The 23,069-nt window shown below is 36.7% G+C and overlaps 1 protein-coding gene across 26 annotated transcripts in view; it reads right to left on the reverse strand.

Moving 5' to 3' along the window:
- The window catches only part of DST (dystonin), a 454,426-nt gene that overhangs the window by 147,381 nt on the left and 283,976 nt on the right, over positions 1–23,069 (reverse strand). For 21 of the 26 annotated variants that reach the window (XM_069070676.1, XM_069070677.1, XM_069070661.1 and 18 more), the window contains 10 exons: positions 22,455–22,604; positions 22,075–22,290; positions 21,763–21,909; positions 19,783–20,016; positions 18,623–18,775; positions 16,405–16,638; positions 15,397–15,663; positions 6,266–6,811; positions 2,606–2,782; positions 470–593 (listed from right to left, as the gene is read on the reverse strand). In XM_069070676.1, the coding sequence (XP_068926777.1) occupies positions 470–593; positions 2,606–2,782; positions 6,266–6,811; positions 15,397–15,663; positions 16,405–16,638; positions 18,623–18,775; positions 19,783–20,016; positions 21,763–21,909; positions 22,075–22,290; positions 22,455–22,604 (2,248 nt within the window). The remainder of the gene's footprint in view (positions 1–469; positions 594–2,605; positions 2,783–6,265; positions 6,812–15,396; positions 15,664–16,404; positions 16,639–18,622; positions 18,776–19,782; positions 20,017–21,762; positions 21,910–22,074; positions 22,291–22,454; positions 22,605–23,069) is intronic. The other 5 variants (XM_069070669.1, XM_069070672.1, XM_069070671.1 and 2 more) reach the window with 1 other exon arrangement.

Below are 23,069 nucleotides of genomic sequence, written 5' to 3' on the forward strand. Positions count from 1 at the left end.
CACACACACACACACACACACACACACACACACACACACACACACACTTCACACTGCTATGGAAATAACAAAGCTAAAGTTTAAAAACCCATATATTTATTCACTCTGCAATATTTATGGAACAACTATTGGATAAATACAGATCACTACAGTAGGCTGAGTGTAGATTACAAAGGAATGAATTCATCCTTATAGAGCTCACTAATCTTATCAGAGAGGAAAGCATCTATTTAAACACATATGTGCAATTACAACTAAAGACAAGTTCCTGGAATTGCTGAATAAGCCAGGGTGACTGGACTAAAGTTGGGTATTGCTGGCAAGATCTAATAGCAAACATGAGCAGCATTCTGAAGGAGGAAAGAGACATGGTTTCATAGAATGTAATAGTGGAAAAAATCCTACAATAGTTATTAAATTGGCTGCATTTACCTAGTGAATCAAGAGATGAGGAAGTTAATAAGCTTACCCAGTGTTTTCTGTATATCATTCTTGTCTGGCAATAAAGCTCCTCTGGTGTCTAAAAGCACTTCTGCTGTTTTTTTCAGTTTCTCTACAGCAACCTGGTGGCTGGATACTTGTCCTTGAAGAACCTGCAGAATTGGTTGATTTTTTTTTTCACTTAGCACTCAGTAGGGCCAAACAATAGCTTCACAGTATATAAGGGACACCTCAGCAAAGTGGGCACAGTGGAACTTTTCATTATTAGAAATCTATTTTTCGACTAGAACTTAATAGAAAGCAACCACTAGTAAAGGATTCAGAGAGCCAAAATATTAGGAATCTACTTTTCAAATACAACTTTGCATGTGTCTTTAATGGTCCTCCTGGCTCTCTGACTGCCTTGCCTCATGCTGGTATACAAAGACAACAAGTAGATAAAGGAAAACTTTCACTCTGAAGAGAAGGATTAATCCTGGTCCTAGACAAGGGGTATATAGATATTGAGCTCTATTTATTGGGTCAGTTTTGCCGCTGATCCTGCTTTGACCTTGGTGATATACACAGTGACTGGGTCTCTTACACTTGACCACCAGTTCTCAAAAGGGAATGCTGACACATACAGATTCTAATTCTGACTATGTAAGGCCTGAATCTATTACCTGCCCTTTGGTTTACTACTGATGACCCAGTCCCATTCTCCTTTATCTAAACTAATACCTTTGTTTTCATCTTGGTTTGCAAACTTTCCCCTTAAGTTGATTCCCTAGTCCCAAATTTGTGGGGTGGCTAGGTTATGCAATGGATAAAGCCCTGGGCATGAAGTCAGGAGGTACTGAGTTCAAATCTGGGCTCAGTCCCTTACTATATGTGTGATCCTGGGCAAGTCACTTAATACTGTTTGCTTCAGTTTTCTCATCTTAAAATGAGCTGGAGAAAGAAATGGCAAACAACTCCAGCATTTTTGCCAAGAAAACCCCAAATGGTGTCACAAAGGGTTGGATGCAACTGAAACTGCACAACAACAAAAGTTCCAAATCTACTTTCAGAATAGGTGTCCCCACATGATAATTATAAGTTGTGTCCCTTAGTCTATGTTTAGATGACTAGTCTCCCTCTCTACTGTAGCCCAAGGCTACATTTCCTTTACCTGGCTTGGAATACCTGGACCATTTCTGAACTCCAGTTATAGCATTATAAAAAAGTTTTTCCTCTAACTCCTCTTTGTAGGAAAACCCAAAAATATTCATGAAGTCAGATCTTCAGCAACTTGCAGCTTGTTTTTTCAACACAAATGTGCATTTTTTCACATGTGCTTATACTTTCTACTTCGATCTTGCTTTTTTGTTTCTTATTTACAAATTCTTTGCAAAAGAGTTATATAGTAGCTGCTTGGTTTTACATTTTTAACCTACTTTATGTATTTTTTTGTGTTGTTAGGTATGCTTAGAGATATTTTAAGCTATTGGTTTGTTTTTTTTTTTAAAGAGCAGTCACAACTGTCTCCCCACTGGATAATCTACTAATGATCAAAAAGCATGTTTTTTCTTCATGTGCCTTTCCTAACTCTTTCTACACTCTCAGAAAATTAGCCTGGAGATCCCAGTGGAGATCCCACAGGTCTTCTGAACTAAATTGGTAGATACCCAATGATGCAAATTTCCTCAACAAAGTTTCAAAATTCCAGGAAATCTGATAAAGCATAAATAAATTGGCTGATTCAAAAATCTTGTGGTTTATTACTACTGTTGTCTTACATCATAAATATGTCTCTCTACTATCTACTTCTTATCAGTATGCAAACATATTCAGAGCTCCCTCATTTTTTCTTTAAACTGAGTAGTCTGTACTCATTGACTTCATTTCCTCACCATTTATTGATTTACTCCTCAACTCCATAACTTCTATCCCTGTCTTTCAGAGGATATTCTCCCCAACTACAATCTCCCAATGGATGACTCCTTTTAGTCTTCAGCTCCCTTGACCTTCCTGCTTCTGACATTCTGTCTTCCTGTAAATATTGTATTTTCCTCCTCCATAATACCAGGCTGTACAGATTTACAAATGCAGGATTTAGAAACAAAATAACCTCCAGGTTTATGGATTCATGGATAGGAATGGATATTTTTCCTTATTATTTCCTTCCCTTCCTTCCTTTTTTTACCTTAGTTTCTTCCAGTTGGCGCTGGAGATTTTTTGGATCTGTGGCTATGGGTTCCAACAAGTGTTTGTTTGCTGCTGTCTCACAGGACTGGAGCCCAGAGAGAAGTCCAGAAGAGGCATCTTCATAGTGCTGATATTTATCTACCAGGTCTTTCAGATTATTTCCAAGGACACTGCACTGAATGATTAGAAGGGAATGTTTAAGAATACTTTATATATGATTGTTGACATCTGTACCAAAGCAGCTTTCAGAAGGCAACACCTTGAATAATGTACTTTTTTTAAAACTTCATTCAAGAATTAGCCAAAGTGATTGAAACACCATGGATGGATAAGATTGCATTCCACATAGTTTAACTTACTTTAGAGTCAGTTCAACTCAATACTTCTTCCAGCAAGTCAAAGCATGATAAGAGACAGTTCTGGTTTTTACCATTCAAAGGCATACCTATGTAAATTTTAAATATCAGTAAACTTTAGAGTAAAAACCTAGACTATAGAAAAAGTAACTACTATCTGTTACCATTTTTGACGTTTTTAATTACTCTCAGACACCAAAATAATAAGGGAGGTTAAGTAACACCTAAATGACAGTTCACTAGATATGATAAAATCACTATAATCAGAGAAATCAAAGCTAAGTAACATTTTCATATATATAAGCTTAGCCTGAAGACATAAGCCTTAAGAATTACTGGAGGCTGGCTTCAAATAAGGATTTGGCAAACCAGAGCAGGTAGTTAATACCTTGAGCGATCTGAATAACTTCAACCTAGTGGTTAATAATGGAAACAGGGTAACAGTTGGGTTGCTTTCCAGGAGCATAAAAAAGTAAGTATAGTCTCTTGGGCAGGAAATACCCATCCTTGTATTAGAATTTAAAAGGATCTTCAGATTTTTATTTATTCTACTTGAGTGTGAAATCTACACTAGAAACTTCCATGTTTCTAGATCTGGGAGGAAAGGGCTTCAAGGTTAGAGAATACATTTTTTCCCTCACAAGTGACTCTAACGTTTATCCCTCCTCATTGAGCTGTTGTAGTAAGGGCAAATTTTGAGTCTTTGCTTTGCTGGCAGAGCAATGACCTCTGCTGGGAACAGGTATAATAATCTCAGCCAAATCACGAGAGGAAACTCTTAGGGTTACCCTAGGGCATCTAGGGAGAGTAGATCTCCACTTGGCCAACAGAAAATTCTTACTAATGGATGTTTTGAGATGTTACCAGAAAATGCTATAAATATGCCTGAGAAGATATGAGAGACTTCCCCAGTTTGGGCAGCAGCTGAAGGGCATCAAAGAAAAGGGAACAGCAATCTGTCACAAAAAGAGCCCAAAAGGAAATTTTGTACTAGGACACAATGAGAGAAACTAGAGAATATTCCATGTGGTAGTTGGGAAAAATAAAATTTCAATTGGAGAATTTTAATGTTCCCTTATTTCCTTCAGCAATAGTAAAATTCCCTTAAAAGAATAGAGAGCATTTAAGTATGAAATTGAAGGTATGACACTAGATGTCTAATGGACCTTCTAACTCTAAATCTATGTCCCTGTGAACAACTGGTTCTAGCATAGTTTGGGTAAAGGACATCCTCATATTTCTGGGTGGAAGCTTGAGCTCAGAGATGAATGACTACTCTATCCTCTGCAAAAATACATACATGTATATATGCTTATGTGTGTATATAAATATAAATATATGTATATATAGTGGCAGAGAAGGTGATAATCTATTTAGTATAGAAATACCTCACCAGAATACCTCCACTAATTATATAAAAAGTCCAGTTAAAAATATACAAGGGTTACATATTGAATTGGAAAAGGTGAAATAGAAAGTATTTGGTATCTGTACATTCCTTCATATATCATCATATGCTACAGATTGAAAATGAACATTTACTGGATTGTTGTTAAAAATTATTTGCTATGAAACAAGGTGATTAAAGAATGTATCATTTTATTAAAGAATTCATATGAATTATCCCTTATCAAAGATTTAGGATTAGTTAAATTATTGGCCTATTTTTACATACCCTAAAAACCTCTTTCAACTATTTTTCCATATCTATAAGATAAGAGAGTTGGACTCCCACCTCTAAAATTTCTGATTCTATGGTTTTAACTTAAAAAAGAAACTGTGGGAGGCACACTTTTGCTCATCTGGTTAGGAATACAGTTACTACCTTGTTTTTTCTCAGCCTCCCTCCATCCACTCAGTCTGTTTATTATTAAAATGCCAAAAAACCTACACTCCTAGAGGGTTACTATTGTTATTTTCTACAGGGGAATTCCCATGAGAAAAGCAAAGACCCCAGAAGATAAGCAAAAGGGGAAGGGAGGCCTCATATTTTATTTGGCTTGCTAAGAACTCTAAAAGCAACCCTTAATTCCTGAGGTTTTTGAAAAATGAGATCTCTCTCCCTGTCAAAAAACACAATAAAGACTAAAATAAGCCCCAATTCATTAGGTGTTAAAACATTTACACTGACTGAACATATTTACAAGAGAAACTATTTGTAGAAATAATTCATAATCACTTTTACAGACTAAAGAGGTATCAGAGATGGGTTGTTACTGATACATAGTCTCCCCCTAGTGGCCAAGTAGTAACCCAGGTTCAGACTTGTCAGAGCAAAACTTGGTGCTGCTTGTCACACTTTGGAAATCATAACTTTTTTTTTTTTTAAGTTATAGCCTTCTACAAATCAAAAAAAAAAGACTCTGAGGTTTCACTGTATACACAGCAAATGGTCAAATATGAGAACAGTCAGTATAGGAGGGACTACGGAAACATAGGTATAAAAATATATCTATTGACCCAACAATTCTGGAAAGCAATCTAGAATCATGCAAAATAAGTGACGAAAATGTCCATATCTTATGAATCAGACATTCTGCTACTAAGCATATTTGCAAAAAGATCAATAACAAAAGACAAAATATGCACCAAAATATTTACAAGAGCAATTTTTTTTTGGTAACAGCAAAGAAATAGAAACAAAAGTAGATATCTATCAACTAAAGAGTGACAAGTTGTGGTACATGAAGGTAATGAAATTTTAATGTACTTTAAGAACTCACAACTATGATGAATATAGAGACACATGGGAAGACATGAACTTATATAAAGTAAAGCAAGTAGAACCAAGAAAATGACTAAAACTAAGTGGAAAAGAGAGCCAAAAGAGAAACTGAAAGCTGTGAAATTATTATAGCCAAATTAGGCACCAACGAAGAGATGAGAATGTCTTTCCCACTACACACACCCTTTATTTTCAGAGGTGAAGAACTACATGTCTGGAATAGACTTTTTTTAATGTTGGTTACTTTTGCTGAACTTATTTCCCCCCTTTTTTGTTCTCTGTGATAAGGGATGACTGTGGAGGAGATGTTAAGAAATGTAGGTAATTTTAAAACAAAAATATCAAGTAAAATTTATTTTAAAAGTCATTCTCTTCATGAGTCTCATATGAAAGGAACAAAGAGAGAAATTTTAGGCTAAAAAATGTCTTTTTCCACTTTCAATTTTAAACTTCTTTAACTCCTGTAAATGAAAGTCATAGGTTTTCATTATATGATAAACATAATAATATAAAAGTATTATATAAAAATATAACCTATTCTCCATTTCTTTCTCCCAGAATTAAAAAAGAAAATTACCTTAGCATAGAGAGATTTGAAACGCTCACTGGCAAGGTCCAGTTTCCCCTGTACTTCCTTGTATGTTGCAGAAGTGTCAAAATTATCCTTGTCACCTTTGCCACCATCTCTTTTGCTGCAAGATTTGGCAGCCTCTAAGACCCGGTGTCCAGAAATTGTAATATACCTTAAGTCGCCTTTGTGAGAAATGACATCTTCTGAAAAACTCTTCTGCCTCTTTAGCTTGGTCATTATTCCATTGAAATCATCAGCACCAGCCTCTAACTTCTGAAGTTCTTGCTCTGACTGCTGTAGCCAACTGTCAAACTCACTGTAGTCTGCGTCAAACTTTTCTAATTCTTCTTGTAGAGAGTTGGTCAATTTCACTTTCTTCTCTGACTCTGCCAAGGCTGTCTCATACTGAGTCTTCAATTCCTTCAAGTTCCTCTGTAGTTTCTCTTTCTCTTCTGAAGACAGATAGTGACCCTGTTTCTCAAGTAAAGCTTGTGCAGACTGGGTAGCTACAATAACTGCCTGGTGCTGAGAAACAATCTTCTCATGCTGTGCCTAGAAGGAAAAAAGAAAATCTAAGTTCACTTCAAAACCAGCATCCTTAAAGTGAAGAACCACATTTATTCAAAATTTTCTGTCATATCAGTTTCATGGATTTGTACCCAAAATAATTACCATTTTCAAGTTCTAAAAATATTTGGAGGTAGCTAAACATTCCACTAAAGGCTGAGAAATGGAAAGAGTGCTAGACTAAGAGGCAAGGAAGACCCAAGTTCAAATGTTCCTTCAAATACTTGCTGTTTGACCCATGACAAGTCATTTAACTTCTCAGTCTTGGTTCCCTCTCCTTTAAAATTGTAATAACAGATCACAGTAATTTAGTGCTGGATAAACCCAAAGATCCAAGCTTTTGGAACAAAAACTCATTTTTGACAAAAACTACTGGGAAAACTGGAAAACACAATTCCTCCCTCTTGAAAGAATGGTAAGAGTCTATGGATGTTAAATGTTGCATATGTAGTCAGATGCTGTTATTTTGCTGGTCAATTTTGTTTTTATATTTTGTTATCACAAAGAGGGCTCAATGGAACAGGACATATCAGGGAAAGTGCATAACATTAAATACAAAAGATGTTTAATAAAACTTTGAAAAATAATAATGTGTTGGTGATTCTAGAGAATTTCTTAATTTCTCCAGGGGACAATCATGTCATTTCTAGAACAAAATTTTTATTACTTTATTTTTCATTTTCAACATTTGTTTCCACAACATTTTGAGTTCCAAACTTTCTCCCTATCTCTCCTCTCCCCCAACGCCAAGATGGCATGCATTCTCACTATGCCTTTCCCCAATCTGCCCTCCCTTCTATCACACACTCCTCTTATACCCTTATCCTCTATTTTCTTGTAGGGCAAGATAGATTTCTATATCCCATTGCCTCTGTCTTATTTTCCAGTTGCATGTAAAAACAATTTTTAACATTTGTTTTTAAAACTTTCACTTACACATTCTCTCCCTTCCTTTCTCCCTACCCACCCTCATTGAGAAGGCAAGCAATTCAATATAGGTTATACATGTGCAGACATGCCAAACACTTCCATAACAGTCCAGGCCAATTTTTCACACCATTATAAAACAAATGTGTAGTGAGACTATAAAATTTTACCCCCTCCATCTAGGTAAGACTTCTCTAGGTAAGGCTCTCTTCATTTCCTCTATTATGGATATAGCAGGAAGCTGCCTGCGATTACACTTGGCTTCTCTGACCTATCTCCATAGCAAGTTACGGAGAACTGGGAGGAATGAACCTACAAAGTTGTCTGTGTGCTTCAAAGAACAATTGGGAGGTTAGTGGAGTGTGTTTAATGGATGGACATTTTTCTATGGGCTCAGAGATTGGGAGAACTGCTGCAAAGAAGTAATACAAAGCCAGGTCCTTTCTTTGGCATTGCACTGGCACTAGACATAGTGAGTATGAGTCTCCAGAACAAATAGAGGAGTTGTTAAAAAAAAATCCCCTGCTCTCAAGGGTAAGCTTTGCCAGAGGAACAACCTGAGACTGTGTAATCTGAGACGATGCCTATTGAGGTATGAAGGGGCGGGCAACGGGGCCAACTACAGAATGATGATGAGATGTGTCAAACAGGAAGTATAAGAGAACTTTAAGGAGAGGGGCAAGCTAGACTGGGCCAAGAGCCAGAGAAATTGGAAGGGAGAAGCAAGGAGAAGCACCTACAAAAACCTGAGGAGACAAAATACTAAGAAGCTACCTTAGAGAGATGCTGCTGGGAGCTGGGCATAACATACAATTGTATTGATAAGAAAGGTGTACAATGTTGTGCTTGAGAAGAGTTTTGTTTTTGGTGTGGTGTTTGGGTTTGTTTGTTTTTTGAGCAGAGTTCGGAATAAAACTCAAAAGATGAGGATGCAGATATTGGAGACAACTAGGGCAAAGGCGTGGCTATCAGGAAAGACATGTCAGGCAAGGCATGGAGATGGGAGTGTTATATATAAGAAGCATCAAGAAGGTCAATCTAGCTGGACCCAAGAGTATAAGAAAAGCCATAATATAGGACATAACAAGGTGGAAAAGGCAGACTGGAGCCATAGTGTAGAGGATTTTTTTAAAAGGAATTTATATAAGATCTTAAAAATAATAAGGTAATAATAAAAATTAATAATTAAAAAGTAATGAACTAGAGTTCATAAGTATGTGAGGTTAACAAGTTTCACGGAAAGGGTTATTCATTGGGAAATATTTCTACGGACTCATGAAGATTTTATGTAATTTAACAGACATGTCAATATACTTTTATTTCTTATTTGTGAGTCTTATATTTATGAGAGGAACTATGGACAACAATCTGAATGGTGTCAAATGGTGAGGTTGCCAGTTTACCTGGGTGGGCCCAATGACCCAGAGAAATGAAAATCTCAAAGAATATGTAGATACTTAGTGTCATGTAAAAGCTGCTCAAGGTTTAAATATATATACATCTTATATTGGTTTTTATAAAGCACAAAATTCTAGCAGGACATTTCAATGCTTGGTAGCAAAATAAAATAAGAGGCTCAGATGTAAAATATGAACAGAATTCCCTATGAACCAGAAGTAGAGGCATCAAGGCAAAGGCAGAGACCATGGTGGGGATCAGGGAAAGCTTCATGAAGAAGGCAGAACTTGGGTGGTGTAAGGAAACCAGGAATTCTGGGAGGTTAAGGGGAGGAATATGTACATTCAAATATGGAGGGCAACCTGTAAAAGGAATGGAGACTGAAGATGGAATGTCACATGTGAGGAGCAGCAAAAAAAGGCAGTATGCTTGGACCACAGATGCAGGAAGACTAGAAAGGTAGGTTGGAGGCAAGTTTTGAAGATCTTTTATAACCACACAAAGGAGTTGATATTTAATTTCAAAAGCAATAGGGAGTCATTGATTTAGGAGAATGATGTGGTCAGGCTATACTTTAGAAAAGTAATTTTAGCAGCTTTGTGGAGGACACATTGGAGTAAGGAGACACTTGAGGAACAGGGACCAATTAGGAGACTGTCATAATAGTCCAGATGAGGGCAATGAGGGCCTGAACTTGTGTAGAGGCTGTTTAAGCAGGAAATATTCAAATAAGAGAGATGCTGTGAAGTTAGAAAACACTGATTGGATATAGTGGAGTGAGAAATAGTAAAAAGTCAAAGAAAATGCTGAGATTGTGAATCTGAGCAACTTTTAGGATGCTCATTTCAGAGTAAATAAATTGGGAAGAAGGATGGATTTGGAGGGAAAGAAAATGAGTTTTATTTCAGCCATGCTGAGTTTGAAATAACTATAGGAATTGATAAATGGTCAAAGGATGTGAACAAGCAGTTTTCAGAGGAAGAAATTAAAGCTATCTATAGTCATATGAAAAAATGCTCTAAATCACTACTGATTAGAAAAATGCAAATCGAAATAACTCTTAAGTACCACATCACACCTATCAGATTGACTAACATTACAAGACAGAAAAATTATAAATGCTGGAGAAGATGCATTGTTGGTGGAGCTGTGAACTGATTCAACCATTCTGGACAACAATTTGGAACTATGCCCAAAGAGCTATAATAATGTACATACCCTTCGACCCAGCAATACCACTTCTAGGGCTGCATCCCAAAGAGATCATACAAATGGGAAAAGGACCCACATGTACAAAAATATTTATGGCAGCTCTTTTTGTGGTGGCCAAGAACTGGAAATTAAGGGGATGCCCATCAATGGGAGAACGGCTGAACAAATTGTGGCATATGAATGTATGGAATACTATAGTGCTATAAGAAATGATGAGCAGACAGATTTCAGAAAAACTTGAAAAGACTGACATGAACTGATGCTGAGTGAGGGGAGCAGAACCAGAAGAACACTGTACACAGTTACAGCCACATTGTACAATGACTAACTTTGTTTGACTTAGCTCTTCTCAGGAGGTTCTGAGGAAACTCCAAAAGGCTCATGATGGAAAATGCTATCCACATCCAGAGAAAGAATTATGGAGTCTGAATACAGATTGAAACATACTATTTGCTCTCTTTTTTGTTTTGTTTTGTAGCTTCTTTCTCGTGGTTCATTCCATTGGTGGTTATAATTCTTTACAACATGATTAATGTGAAAATGTTTCATATGAATGCATATGTAGAGCCTATATCAGATTGCATGCCTTCTGAGGGAGGGGGGAGGGGAGAGAGGGAGAGAAAATTTAGAACTCAAAAGCATATGTAAACTGAAAAGAAATAAATTTTTAAAAGAAATAAACTGAAAAAAAGAAAAAGAAATACCTATAGGACATCTCTTGCTTCTTACTTTCCCACACCCTTTCCTCTTTTCTTCCCTCAACCCCTGTAAATTTTCATAAGAAGGATCTAGGTCACTTAATGAGGAACATGTTAAAAATCAGTCTATAAATTACAACCAAAAAAAGGAAATGATATATGCAAATTTATGAAGCTTATAGGTAGTTTATATTAAACACTTTTAGTCATGCTAATGAATTTTTATATACCTGAGAACAGTGCTCTATAAAGTTTAATGAAAATAACATCACTTTTCCCTCCCAATATTTTTGGAATTAAAAGAAAGCAAATGCTATAGTCATTGATCACTTTAAAATAACATTAAAAGTTATTTTAAGAGACTAGTTATTTTCAGTTCATTTAACACACAATAAAGTTAGCTTGTTTTTTAAAACTTAATCTCCACTCTTGGACTCTGTGCTGAAAGAAGTATTAGAAACAATCCCATCCAATGCTTTCATTTTACAGAAGAGGAAACTGAGGCATAGAAAGGTTACTTGCTCAAGCTCACCCAGAGTAAGTATTTAAAAGTCAAGTCTCCTGGTCCCTATCCCAAGGTTCTTTTGGGTAAGACTAAATTAACTTTTCAAATTCTTTACTTATTTCATTGATTTCAAGGGATTCATCTATTGACTTTCCATTTCGTCTTTTTCACAATCAGAAACAGGTTGTGCTATTTACCACTTTGTGACCTTGTGCAACTTTCCCTTCCAATTTAAATTCTAGGAAATCCATAAAATTCTATTTCCTCCTCAATGCTATCATTCTACTGGATATGTGAATGAAAAGGGTGGGATTAGATAGGGGAACAAAAGAAAGCTCTTCAAACAGATTTTTACTAGATCACTATTTGACTTATTTAGAATTCTATGACAGAAGTTTTTTTTTTTTTTTTAAGCAGTTGGGGTTAAGTAATTTGCCCAAGGTTACACGGCTAGTTATTTTGTGTGGGTGTTAAGTATCTGAGGCCTGAACTGATCCCAGGTCCTCCTGACTCCAGGGCCCACACTCTTACTCAATGCACACACCACCTAGATGCCCCTATGACAGAAGTTCTTAACAAAGTGTTCTCTAAACAAAATGGGCATGGTTAGGATTTAATTCAATGGAAAGAGTGGAGGCACTGGCAGAATCTGAGGTTGTATCCTGGTTCTTCAACTTCTTATATATCTTACTGTGAACAAGTCAATTACCCTCTGGGTCTCAGCATCTGTAACAGTAAGGGAATTTGAAGATCTTCCCTACCCCTTAATGAGCCTCATGTGGAGCCCAACAAGAGAAGTTTGCTTAGGGGAGGCTTGTTTTTCAGGAAGGACCACACCTTTTGTTACTTGTAATTAGGCAGTGGGTCATAAAGGTTGTGATGTCCTCTGACCCTAGAGAAGGTTTTATGTTTATGTGTATGTGTGTGTATATGTGTGTGTGTGAGTGTGTGTACAGACACAGACAGATACAGACACGGACACACACATACACACATCCTAGAGTGAGGGTTTTTTTAGGGGCTTACTAATGGGAAGAGTTGTGGGATTTGTCCAGATGAAACTCTGAGTAACCACTGAGCCTCCCAGCTTTGAAAACCCAGATATTGGTGCTTCTCTTTCTGGTAGCTAACACTGTATGTATGCAATGGTCAGACAGCCAGAAGCCCTGTCTATTGAATTGTTTTATTTGCTCTGTATTTTTTGTCTTCTTGTAATTTCTGTTTGCATTATCTGAAGTTCGGGGTGCTGACTTTTTTTCCCCTGAACTAAGTAAATGATACATATGGTTGATTAAAGTAAGATTGTTAACCTCTTTTGAGTTGCTTTCCTTTAGAAAGGCATGTCAAATAACCTGTGCTAGCAGCCATCCTGGGTATGCTAGGGTGCTTGCTGTTACAGCATCCTCATCTCTAATGAGAGGAAATTAAACTGAATGAACTTCTGGCTTTCAATCTATGCTCCTAAGGAATCCTGAGGCAAAGTCATAGGATCATGGATGGAGAACAGAAAGGGACATGTAATTCAACCTGCTCATTTTAAAGATAAGCAAACCCATGATGGTTAAGAGATTTGGAAGCAGCAAATAGGAAGTAGCAGGGTGAGAATATGAACCCAGGTCTACTGACTCCAGAGGGAGGCACTGTTTCTTCACTGATCCAACCACACAGAGTCACAGACTGGCTTAATAGACATCAAGGAATCCCAGAGTCATAGATACAGAACCAGAAGGGATCTTAGGGTCATCTAGTTCAACCCCCTTGTTTTCAGATGAGGAAACTGAGGCCCAAGAAGAGTTCAATTACTTGCCCAAAATCATGTGGCCTTAAATTAGATTTTCTTACATTGTACTTAACCATTTTTTCCTAGCAATAATGATAAAATATATTGATAATTGACTTTTTAACTTTTCAATCTGATCTCATATGTATCACCTTATTTTTATCTTGACAAATGCAATGGTAATGAGAATCTGAAGATCTTCCCTGCCCCTTATAAAGCCTAAGGGAATCTGAAGTAGGCCTTCCCTGCTTTGAAGATATACCTTGCCCCCTAATAGGCTGAATGTAATCATATGGAGACAGTGTTGGAAGGAGTTGCTGAAGGGTGGAGTAGAGCCCACAGGAAGCTGGGAGTCAGATCAGTTAAGAGACTGGAGGGAGGAAAGAAAACATCGGAGGGAAACAGTTAGGCTTGTGAGTAAATGTTGGTTTGTGGAAAGGCTAAAGGATGCTGTGGCTCTCTGTATTGTTATGGCTTATTAACTTCTTTGCTACTATGATGGAATCAGCTTACTGGTTTTGGTATTCAGTTTTCTGCTGTTTGAATAAATGTTTTGCTTCTGTCTTCTATATGGAACGTCTACTGTATTTTGCAATTGAGCACTCTGCCAGAATATTTGCGGTGACCATCAGCACTGTGAAGGTTGCATTGGCACTACAACAAGCAATGCTTTGATGTATGTGAGTGAGATATTAGTACTTTTGTTTTGTACATAAGGAAACTGAGATATAGAGAGATTCAATGACTTGACTAGAGTCATCTGAATAATTTAATGGCACAGCTAATATGGTAAGCCTGGTCTTCCAACTCTAGCCAATGGCCCTTCTTTCGGATCATGGTACAGTTCTTCTTCCTTATAATAATGCCTCAAGATTCTGAAGGTTATTGTATTTTCCAACTTATTTCTTGTTTGGGGAAATGAATAGCTAAATAATTTATGGGATGACATGGAAAAGAATTGTATAGGATTACAAGGATGGGTAGCAATCTGTACTGATTGTAGAGAGAACCACCATCTATGAAATCCACTAAAGTGTTTACATATAGCAACATGACAAAAAGGTAGGATGGTGTAATGGATAGAGAGAGAGATTCCAAGCCTGTAGAAACTGGATTTTGAGTCCCAGTCTTGGTATATATACAGACTGTGATTATCCTTAAGGAACTTAACTTCTCAGTGCTCTGAGCCAGAGGTGTCAAATTCATGACCCTCAGCCCTCAAAACTCTTGGAGTATGGCAGAAACTAGATTAAAACATAACTGGAAAATATTTTTAATAAATTTTAAATAAATCAAATAAATATTAAAAATAAAATAAAAAAGATAATTTATGGTGTTCTAAGTCAATAGGTGGCCTTCAGTGCGCCTATTTGAGATCACTGCTCAAGGCAACTCACTAAAACTATACATTGCAAAGAAGGTGCCAACTTATATTAGAAAAGAGTTTCCTCACATGGGAGTCCCTTATACAAATGGAATCACCCTATTGCAAACAAATTTATATATGTGTGCATGAATGTGCATATATGTATATGTATATATTTGTGTGTATACATTTACATAGTATATATTATGTGTAAAATATATATGTGTGTGTATTATTGTTCAGTCATTTTCAATTCTTTTTAACCTCATTTTGGGGTTTTCTTGGCAAATATAATACAGTGGTTTGCCATTTCCTTCTCTAGCTCATTTTATAGAGGAGGAAACTGAGGCAAACAGGGTTAAGTGACATGCCCAAGGTCACACAATTAGTAAATGTCTCACACTGGATTTGAATTCAGGTTTTACTGATTCCAGGCCCAGTGACTGCACCACCTAGCTATGTGTGTGCATGCACACACACACACACACACACATTTCATATAGATGTGTGTATGTGTACATGTATGTATATATATATTTGTGTGTATGCATATATGTGTGTATAAAAAATCTCATATAGAGAAAATTGTAAAGATGACACATGTTATGATAAGCTGGATACCATCTATCTGAATTAAGATATACATTTAATTGTATCAATATTCACAAATATTCACATATATACCTTTACTTTCTGGTATTGTTGGTTCAGATTTTCCTCTGTGGTTCTTACTTGTCCATCAACATCCATTTCCATCAAGTTACCATTAACTTCATCCTCCTCTCCAATCATGGAATTGAGGTCACCTTCTTGAAAATGAGTTCCATTTTGTTCAATCTCCTGGTGAGATTTCTTCCCTGCCCTTTCTCCTTCCTTATCTACATTTGATAACCAATCCAAAAGATCTTCTATTTTGTTTTTACTCTCTTCCAGCTGTGCTACTGCTGCAACCTGAGCAAAGAAAATTAGGAGATGGAATTGTATGTTCTGAATCATCACTTTAAGTCATTCAACAGTCAATATTTAGACCATCTTAAAATTGCAAAAGTAATACTTTAAACCCAACATCTCACAACTCCATCCTCATTAACGACTGATGGATATATTGCAACTGAGCATTTATTTTTAGAAGGCAGTTACTTTGATATCTTTTCAAATAATGTATCCTATCTATTATAATAACCCACCCCAACTCCAAAGGACTCACGATGTAAAATCCTATCTACTTCCAAATAGCTGATAACTGTTGGAAATGGGTTTTGCATGATTTCACATGCATATTGGGTATTATATTTCTTGACATCTCAATTGGTAAGGGAGGGAATGGGGGAAAGGAGAGCATTTGGAACTAAAAATAAAATAAAAACCTTTAAAAATAATGAATCATAACATCTTAATAACCACTTCCAACATTCGTTTTTCTAAGAGAGGAAAAAAAAATTCAAAATGTGACATCTCACAACTCTATTCTCATTATACTCATTTCAACAAAATTTGTGAGAGAAAATTGGCGGTGAGGCCCTGACATCTTCAGGCTTTTTATTAAGTTTATGTACCTCCCTAAAATCTAGAATTTTCATCTTTTGCTATAAGCTCCGAATAACATCCTTCTGCAAAATCAATGAGAAGACATGTCTTTTAGCATTGCCCTTTCTAATTAATAGTAAACAATACATGTATTTGCATAAATACCTTTTCAGTTTCTTGCTTAAGTGCTGTGGTTACTGCCTTGTCTAGTTCCTTTTTCGACTGTTCAGCCTTCTGGTTCAGTTGCTCACACTTTATCTTAGCTTCCCTGAGTTTCTGTTCAATTAGTGCTTTGTCTTCCTGTGATAGTTGTTCTCCATTCTCCACCAGGAACTTCTCAGTCTTTTTTACTTTCTCTGCCAATGCCTGTGCACTTTTCTGCATCTCCTTCTGTCGCTCCTTGTTAGATGGATAAGAGGAGGAGGGGAAAAAAGGTGAAATGATTAAATCAGTGCCTATTCAATAAGCATCTACTCAACAAATACACATCAAGCAACTGCCACACATATATCCCTGTGCTAGGAACTGAGGAGATAGAATATTTAAATAAGATACATTTCCTGTATTTCTGGAGCTCACAGGCTAGGCAGGGAGATATGACACAAATGTGTATAATCATAATATGCATTACATGATAAGTACACTAGAGAATTATATAATAAAAGGCTGAGGTTTGGAGTGCAGTGAGAAGAGAATCCTTGCCTAACAGGGATGAACAAAGTTTCATAGAGTAGGTGCCACTTCAGTAGGGTATCAAAGAACAGATTCATGTTCTGCTAACTAAAAGCAAGTAGCTTTGGAGTAGGAGGTGGGGGACCTTAGTAAACAGAAGTGCTTCTGGATAAGTCCAGGTCTTAGTGAGCTAATAAGAAAGTGACCAGAGCTAGAACTAAAATGGGGTAAATGGGGTGTTACCCCCAGGGTGCCAATGTAATGTGTTAGGAGGGGGACCAGGATGGGGACCATAGAAGGAGGAGTATTTTCCCCTCTCAACAATCATCATTCCTGGATTTCTACCAGCCTTTATTGTCACCCCCAGGATCCCAATGCCATGGTGTCCCTTTTCCTGGGCCTACCTTCCTCCTATCTCCCACAGGTATGAGAGTCAAACCACCACATCTCCAAGCATTATTATACCTATGGTCACAATGTCCTCTGTATCCAGTGGTCATACCACATCATGCATTACCTTACTGCTCCACACCCCCCCAAAAAAAGCCCATATGTTTTCTAGTTATGGCTTTAAGTGGGACTAGGCATTCTATAATCAATCAACCAACCAACAAACAAAATAACCTCAAAAAAAATTTTTAAGTAGGCAAAGTACTTGTATTGCTTAGGCTCCAATGATCAAAACTAGAATCAATAAAGAGAAATCACAAAGTAGAGCTTTGTAATCAGAAAGACCTAGCAATAGACTGGGCACCTTGTGAGATGTCAAGTCCCATGTCACTAGAATATCAAGCAAGGGTTGGGTGGTCATCAGCCAGGAATGTTGCCAAAGGGATGTCTACATTAGGTAGTAGATCAGAGTAGAAGACCTCTAAGTTCATTTCCCATGATGCTTAGAATCAAACCCAATGATTTACTGCTTTTGGCCTTTTTTTTGCAAATGAACCAAAGAAAAGTAAAATGTCAGCTGGCAAATGAGTTCATTACTGACAAATGGTACAAGAGAAAGGGCCAACATATTAAAGAGACTGATGCAGGAATGTTAAAAAGTAGATTTTAAGATAATAGTTCAGTGGATTGAGTATTTAGTTCTCAGTTGGGTTTCTTTTCAAACTCTTATCTATATGTTAAGTATGTATATAGTTATTTCCAAAAGTAGGTTGTTCTATAGTAGCATTTTTTAAATTTCCACACCAACCCCCACAAAGGCCATTCAAACCTGATATAAATTAAAGAGAATGAAATGGGGATAAAATATATGAAGGGCCTGAGAAAAACTGATTGAGCAGAACAGGACTGATAAATCAGAAACTTATAAGGGTTAGTCAAAAATCCTCAAGCCCCTATCTGTTAGTAACTTGGATTCCAAATGGACCAAAGTTTTACTTCATGGAATAGGTTATTTCTATATCATGCCTCTTCCTTGTGCTAACCTCTTAAGAAATTCATAGCATATGCCCAATTCCAGACTAAATGTTCACAGACCCTATATAAAATGAAAACCAATGCCTTTAAAAAGACCTCTAACCCCTTAGATCGTCCCATGGCTCATCCAGTTTTCCTTCCCCCCCACCCCAACACCTAAAACTAAAACAGTTGTTCAATAGCACTAACATGTTTGAGTCCCACCTTCCTGCTTTGCAACTAATAGAACAGAGACCAACCAGGTCGATGAGACTACTATAACTGAGGAAGTAAAACCCGATTCTACCTCTTGTTTGGTTTGGTATAGCTTTAATTCATCCTTGCTCTCTCCAATCACAACAGCTTCTTGGTGACCAATCAACCGGTTCTCTGTCTGAGTGAGAAGATCACATATTCCCTGCAGTGTTTCCTTATACTCCTGCTGCCGTTCTGCCACAATCTACAGTGGAGCAGAACCAAAACTTGTTAAAAGTATAGTGACAAAAGTGCAGACAAACAACCTCCTTCATAAAACACAGTCTTATAAGGTTCCTATAGAGAAGCTTTTAAAAGTATGCTGTAAACATGATAGCAGTGGAATACAGTTGGAGCAAGGTGAATATAGAAGTTATGGATACATCTCACATATGCTGTAAGTAAAGGAATCATGTTTGGATGGAATTGCCCAAAGAATACTGGCCATGCATATGTATGAGAGATGGAACTTCTGACCAACAGGAGGAAAACATCCAATTTTCTTAAGCTCTTGAAACCTGCGATACACACTATTAATTCTGCAAAAGGACATCAAAACAGAAGTTAGTTGTGATTTGGTTGTTAGCATATTTGGTAAAGAAAATGTTTGTGTGTTTTAAGCAAGAAGAGAAGGGACACCAAATGCAACATTTTGACTTCCTCACTCTCTGTAATTCCTTAGTTCAAAGTTCTTATTCATTTTTCTATTACATAATTTCTTTTGTGGCACTCTAGTATAAACTGGTGGCCGCCTTATATAACACTTAAGCATATAATTGATAAATATGGGGTTCTATTCCTTTCCCACTATATATACAAAGTGTGTTCCATTTTTTAAAATCCATGAAAAAAGTATTCTCCACTTTCCTTAAAGAAATGTTGTCCAGTGATATGGCAATCATCACTTCATATCTCTAAGTATACATAAAAAATTCCCACTCTTTCCAAAATGAGCCATCTCAACTAGAGAAGGTAGTGTCTGGCAGGCATGGAAAGTTATTGGCAATATAAATCAATCTTAAAGGTGTTTATAACATCATGAAGGCAAGCATCACACTTCAGGTTATGTACAATGAACACTTAATTATAACCAATGGACAGTGGCTTTCTAGCACTTCTTTCCTAATATTACATAATTCACTGATACCACATTACAATGTCACAGTATGGACCTTAACACAGAAAAGACAAACTCCATGTAGAAAAGCAAACCTTCTGATCACTGAGATCTTGTTCTATATGCAAATGAGCCTCTAAAATTTCCATTTGGGCAGTAATTGATTCCTGTACATCATGAAAACATTTCTGAGTTGTATTTAAAAGCCTCAACAGCTGCTTGCTTTGGTTAGGAGAGAGATCTTGGGCATATTCAGAAATGAAGAATTGGACATCAAAGGCTGTAGTCTCCAGCTGAATTTTGCTATGACCAAGTTCTTTTAATACAGTCTGTGAAGAGAGTAGTAAAAATTATCACCAAAAATGTAGGTCTGGGTAAAGTACATTTTAATAATATCGTGTTTATTAAATATTCCCTTCCTTATGATCTTCGTTCCAGAAAAGTTAAGGGTATTTACTAATGCCTGTCCTTTCCCTAATGGGGGATATTTCACCTAAGCTCTATAATGATAAACATGATATAGAAAAAGAGATAGATGGAAAACATTCCCCTCTCCTAGTAGCAATGTTTGTTCTCTATCTACTTGTTGAATTTAAGCTATAAATACAAAAGGTAAAGGCCTTATTCCTCTATATTTAAAACAAATAAAGGGTCCACACGTTACACAATTATTCTTTTGCTAACAATAACATTTACATAGTGTTTTGAGGTTTGAAAGTATTTTGCAGGCGTTATATAATTTGTACAACATTACAGGCAATACAGGGTAGGATTATGTAGGTGTTATTGCCTGTCTCAGGGATGAGGAAATGAAGACCTAGGGAGTTTAAATGACTTATTCACACCTTATGTCATACACACAGGCTTTGAACTGAGGTGTTCTAGCCCTCAAATCTAGTTCTCTATCCACTAAATCATGTCTGGTTGTAACACATCAGCCATTTCAGTAATTAGCTGAGCCCACTGCTTAAGAAGGCAGTGGTGGCAGGGAACAGAGCCCCAAGACCTGAGCTCAAATCCAGACTCAGACACGTACTTGCTGTGTGACCTTAGGCAAGTAGCTTCACCCTGTTTGCCTCAGTTTCCCCACCTGAAAAATGATGTGGAGAAGGAAATGGCAAACAACTCCAGTATCTTTGCAAAAAAAAAAAAATATGGGTCCACAAAGAGTTGGATACAACTGAAAAGATTCAACAACAATGGATTGGTCAGGAAACAAGTTGGGGGAAATAAATAACCTGTCCAAAGGGAAGAAGTCAAATGAAAGCTTTACCCCAAGGCCATAGTACAGTGTTTCCTTTCAATTAAATACGTGGTACAAAGTCTCTGAAATGTATGTCCCCTGAATATGAAAATAAAAGTGTTTGTACATGGACCATTATTGATTCAAAAGATCATACGCCAAAAGATTAGTAATGAAGCTTTTGTCTCCTTGAAGCATGAAGTTAAAAAAATGTAAGAGAATATATGGGAGAGAAAATGGTAGAACTTGGACAGGACAATTCATTGGCTATAAAGTAATGGTGATTTTCCTTTGTAGCACCAGCGATGGTCAGGTTTTCTGCTTGGTTGTCTCAGTCAACAATTATTTCTTACAAGTATATATGCTACAGATGTGATGGCAAAAATGAAGCTGCTCCTACCCTCAAGAAAGATACTTATAACTGTGGGAAACATGATTGTCCTTCTCACCCTGGAAGTTAACTCTGCTTCTGTAACTCCTTACTCTGACTGAGATTCCTCTCAGAACCTTCATTTTAAGGAAATGTCCAGACCAGTCATGTCTTCATAGCTCTACAGGCTCCATTACTGACTCTCTGGACTTTGAGCCAGGAAGATAAATCCCACCTCAGATACATCCTGACTATGTAATTTTGAGTGGATTATCTTACATCCCAGTGCTCTAATAAACTCCCTAAGACTGTAAGTTGTAGGGAAAGGGCTGAACTGCATTAGTAGAGGGTATTTCTACATCTGGAAGTTCCCATCACCGGCCCATTGCCAATTCCCTAATTATTCTGTGAAATTTTGTAATATTCAATTATATCTCATCATACTTATAAAGTAGCACTTGCCTTAAGCAATTCCAGGGTTTCCTTTACATTTTTCCTGTCACCAGTGTCCTCCACAAGATCATTCACAGTCTTCTTCCTCTCCATAATCCAATCTGAAAACTTCTGAAGTTCATGCAGAAATTTTTCATGGGAAGCTGTTACTTTGGACTAGAAAATAAAATTTTTCATTCATTACCAAAGACTCCAAATACTTTCATTTAAAATTCTCAACCAAAAATTTTAAAGGGTATAAGAATTCAGTGTATTTAGGTATAAGGTATAATTCAAAGGTATAAGAATTCAACTGATTTCATAAAAAATGTGTATGCCTACCATTTCAGAATCTATAGCTAATGTAATCTGTTTAGTTCTTTCTGAAGATAAATCATACAGGGACAACAAGGCAGTTTGCAGTTTCTTGTGGCTTATGATTAAATCCTCAAGATGTTCTTTGGGAATATTGTTGGTATGAGAATTCAGGAATTCTTCAGCCAACTTCATGTCCTTTCTTACAAGGGCAGAAAATGGAGCCAATCCTAATTCAAATGACTATAAAGAAAATATAGAAAAGAGCAAATTAATATGTTATAATGGCATACACATGCAGGTTATTAACCTGAAATAAAAAAAAATAACTGCAAAGAAAATTGCTCATTCTCAAAAGTCACTTTTCATTTAATATCTTTCATGAGCTGTCAATACAAAATTCTTACCTCTAATTGTTGAAGCTGATTTTTCAAAGCTTCTAGGTTGCTATCAAGGGGCTGCTGGTTGTCCAAAGGAAGCTTCATGTCTTGAAGCATAGTCAAATATCCATGCATTTTTTCAGTGTGCTGCAAACACAGCTGTAATATGCTAGGAAACTGAAAGTGAGTTTGGACATTTCCAGATCAATAGCTTTTCTCACAAATGAAAAATAAGAACAACTTGATTTATACTATTAGTGGAAATCTTAGATCTTTTATAGTATAATCACAGAAATGTGATTGATATATATATATAATGTATATATATATATACTTCCCCCATACACAGGATTTGAAGAAAGGATTTGAAGCAATCCTTAGAGATAAAATTTTCTACTCTATTCACCCCTTCACCAACCACCACCATTTTATTTATGAGGAAGTTCTCTTGGAGAATGCTGTGGCATGCCTAACATCACAGATAATATGCACAAAAGCAAGATTCAAACCCAGGTTTGTTAACTCCAAGGTTCATGTACTTTTCACTATAACACTGCCTCCTCACCCACAACACCAAGCTGCAGTATAGGATTACTTTCAAAAGAAAGACTGATGCTTCAACATAAAGTATTAGCAATGAAA

Source organism: Petaurus breviceps, unplaced genomic scaffold, assembly GCF_028583685.1.
Source record: "Petaurus breviceps papuanus isolate PSGF00001 unplaced genomic scaffold, PetGlider_PUasm1.0 90822, whole genome shotgun sequence".
Lineage (NCBI taxonomy): Eukaryota > Metazoa > Chordata > Mammalia > Diprotodontia > Petauridae > Petaurus > Petaurus breviceps.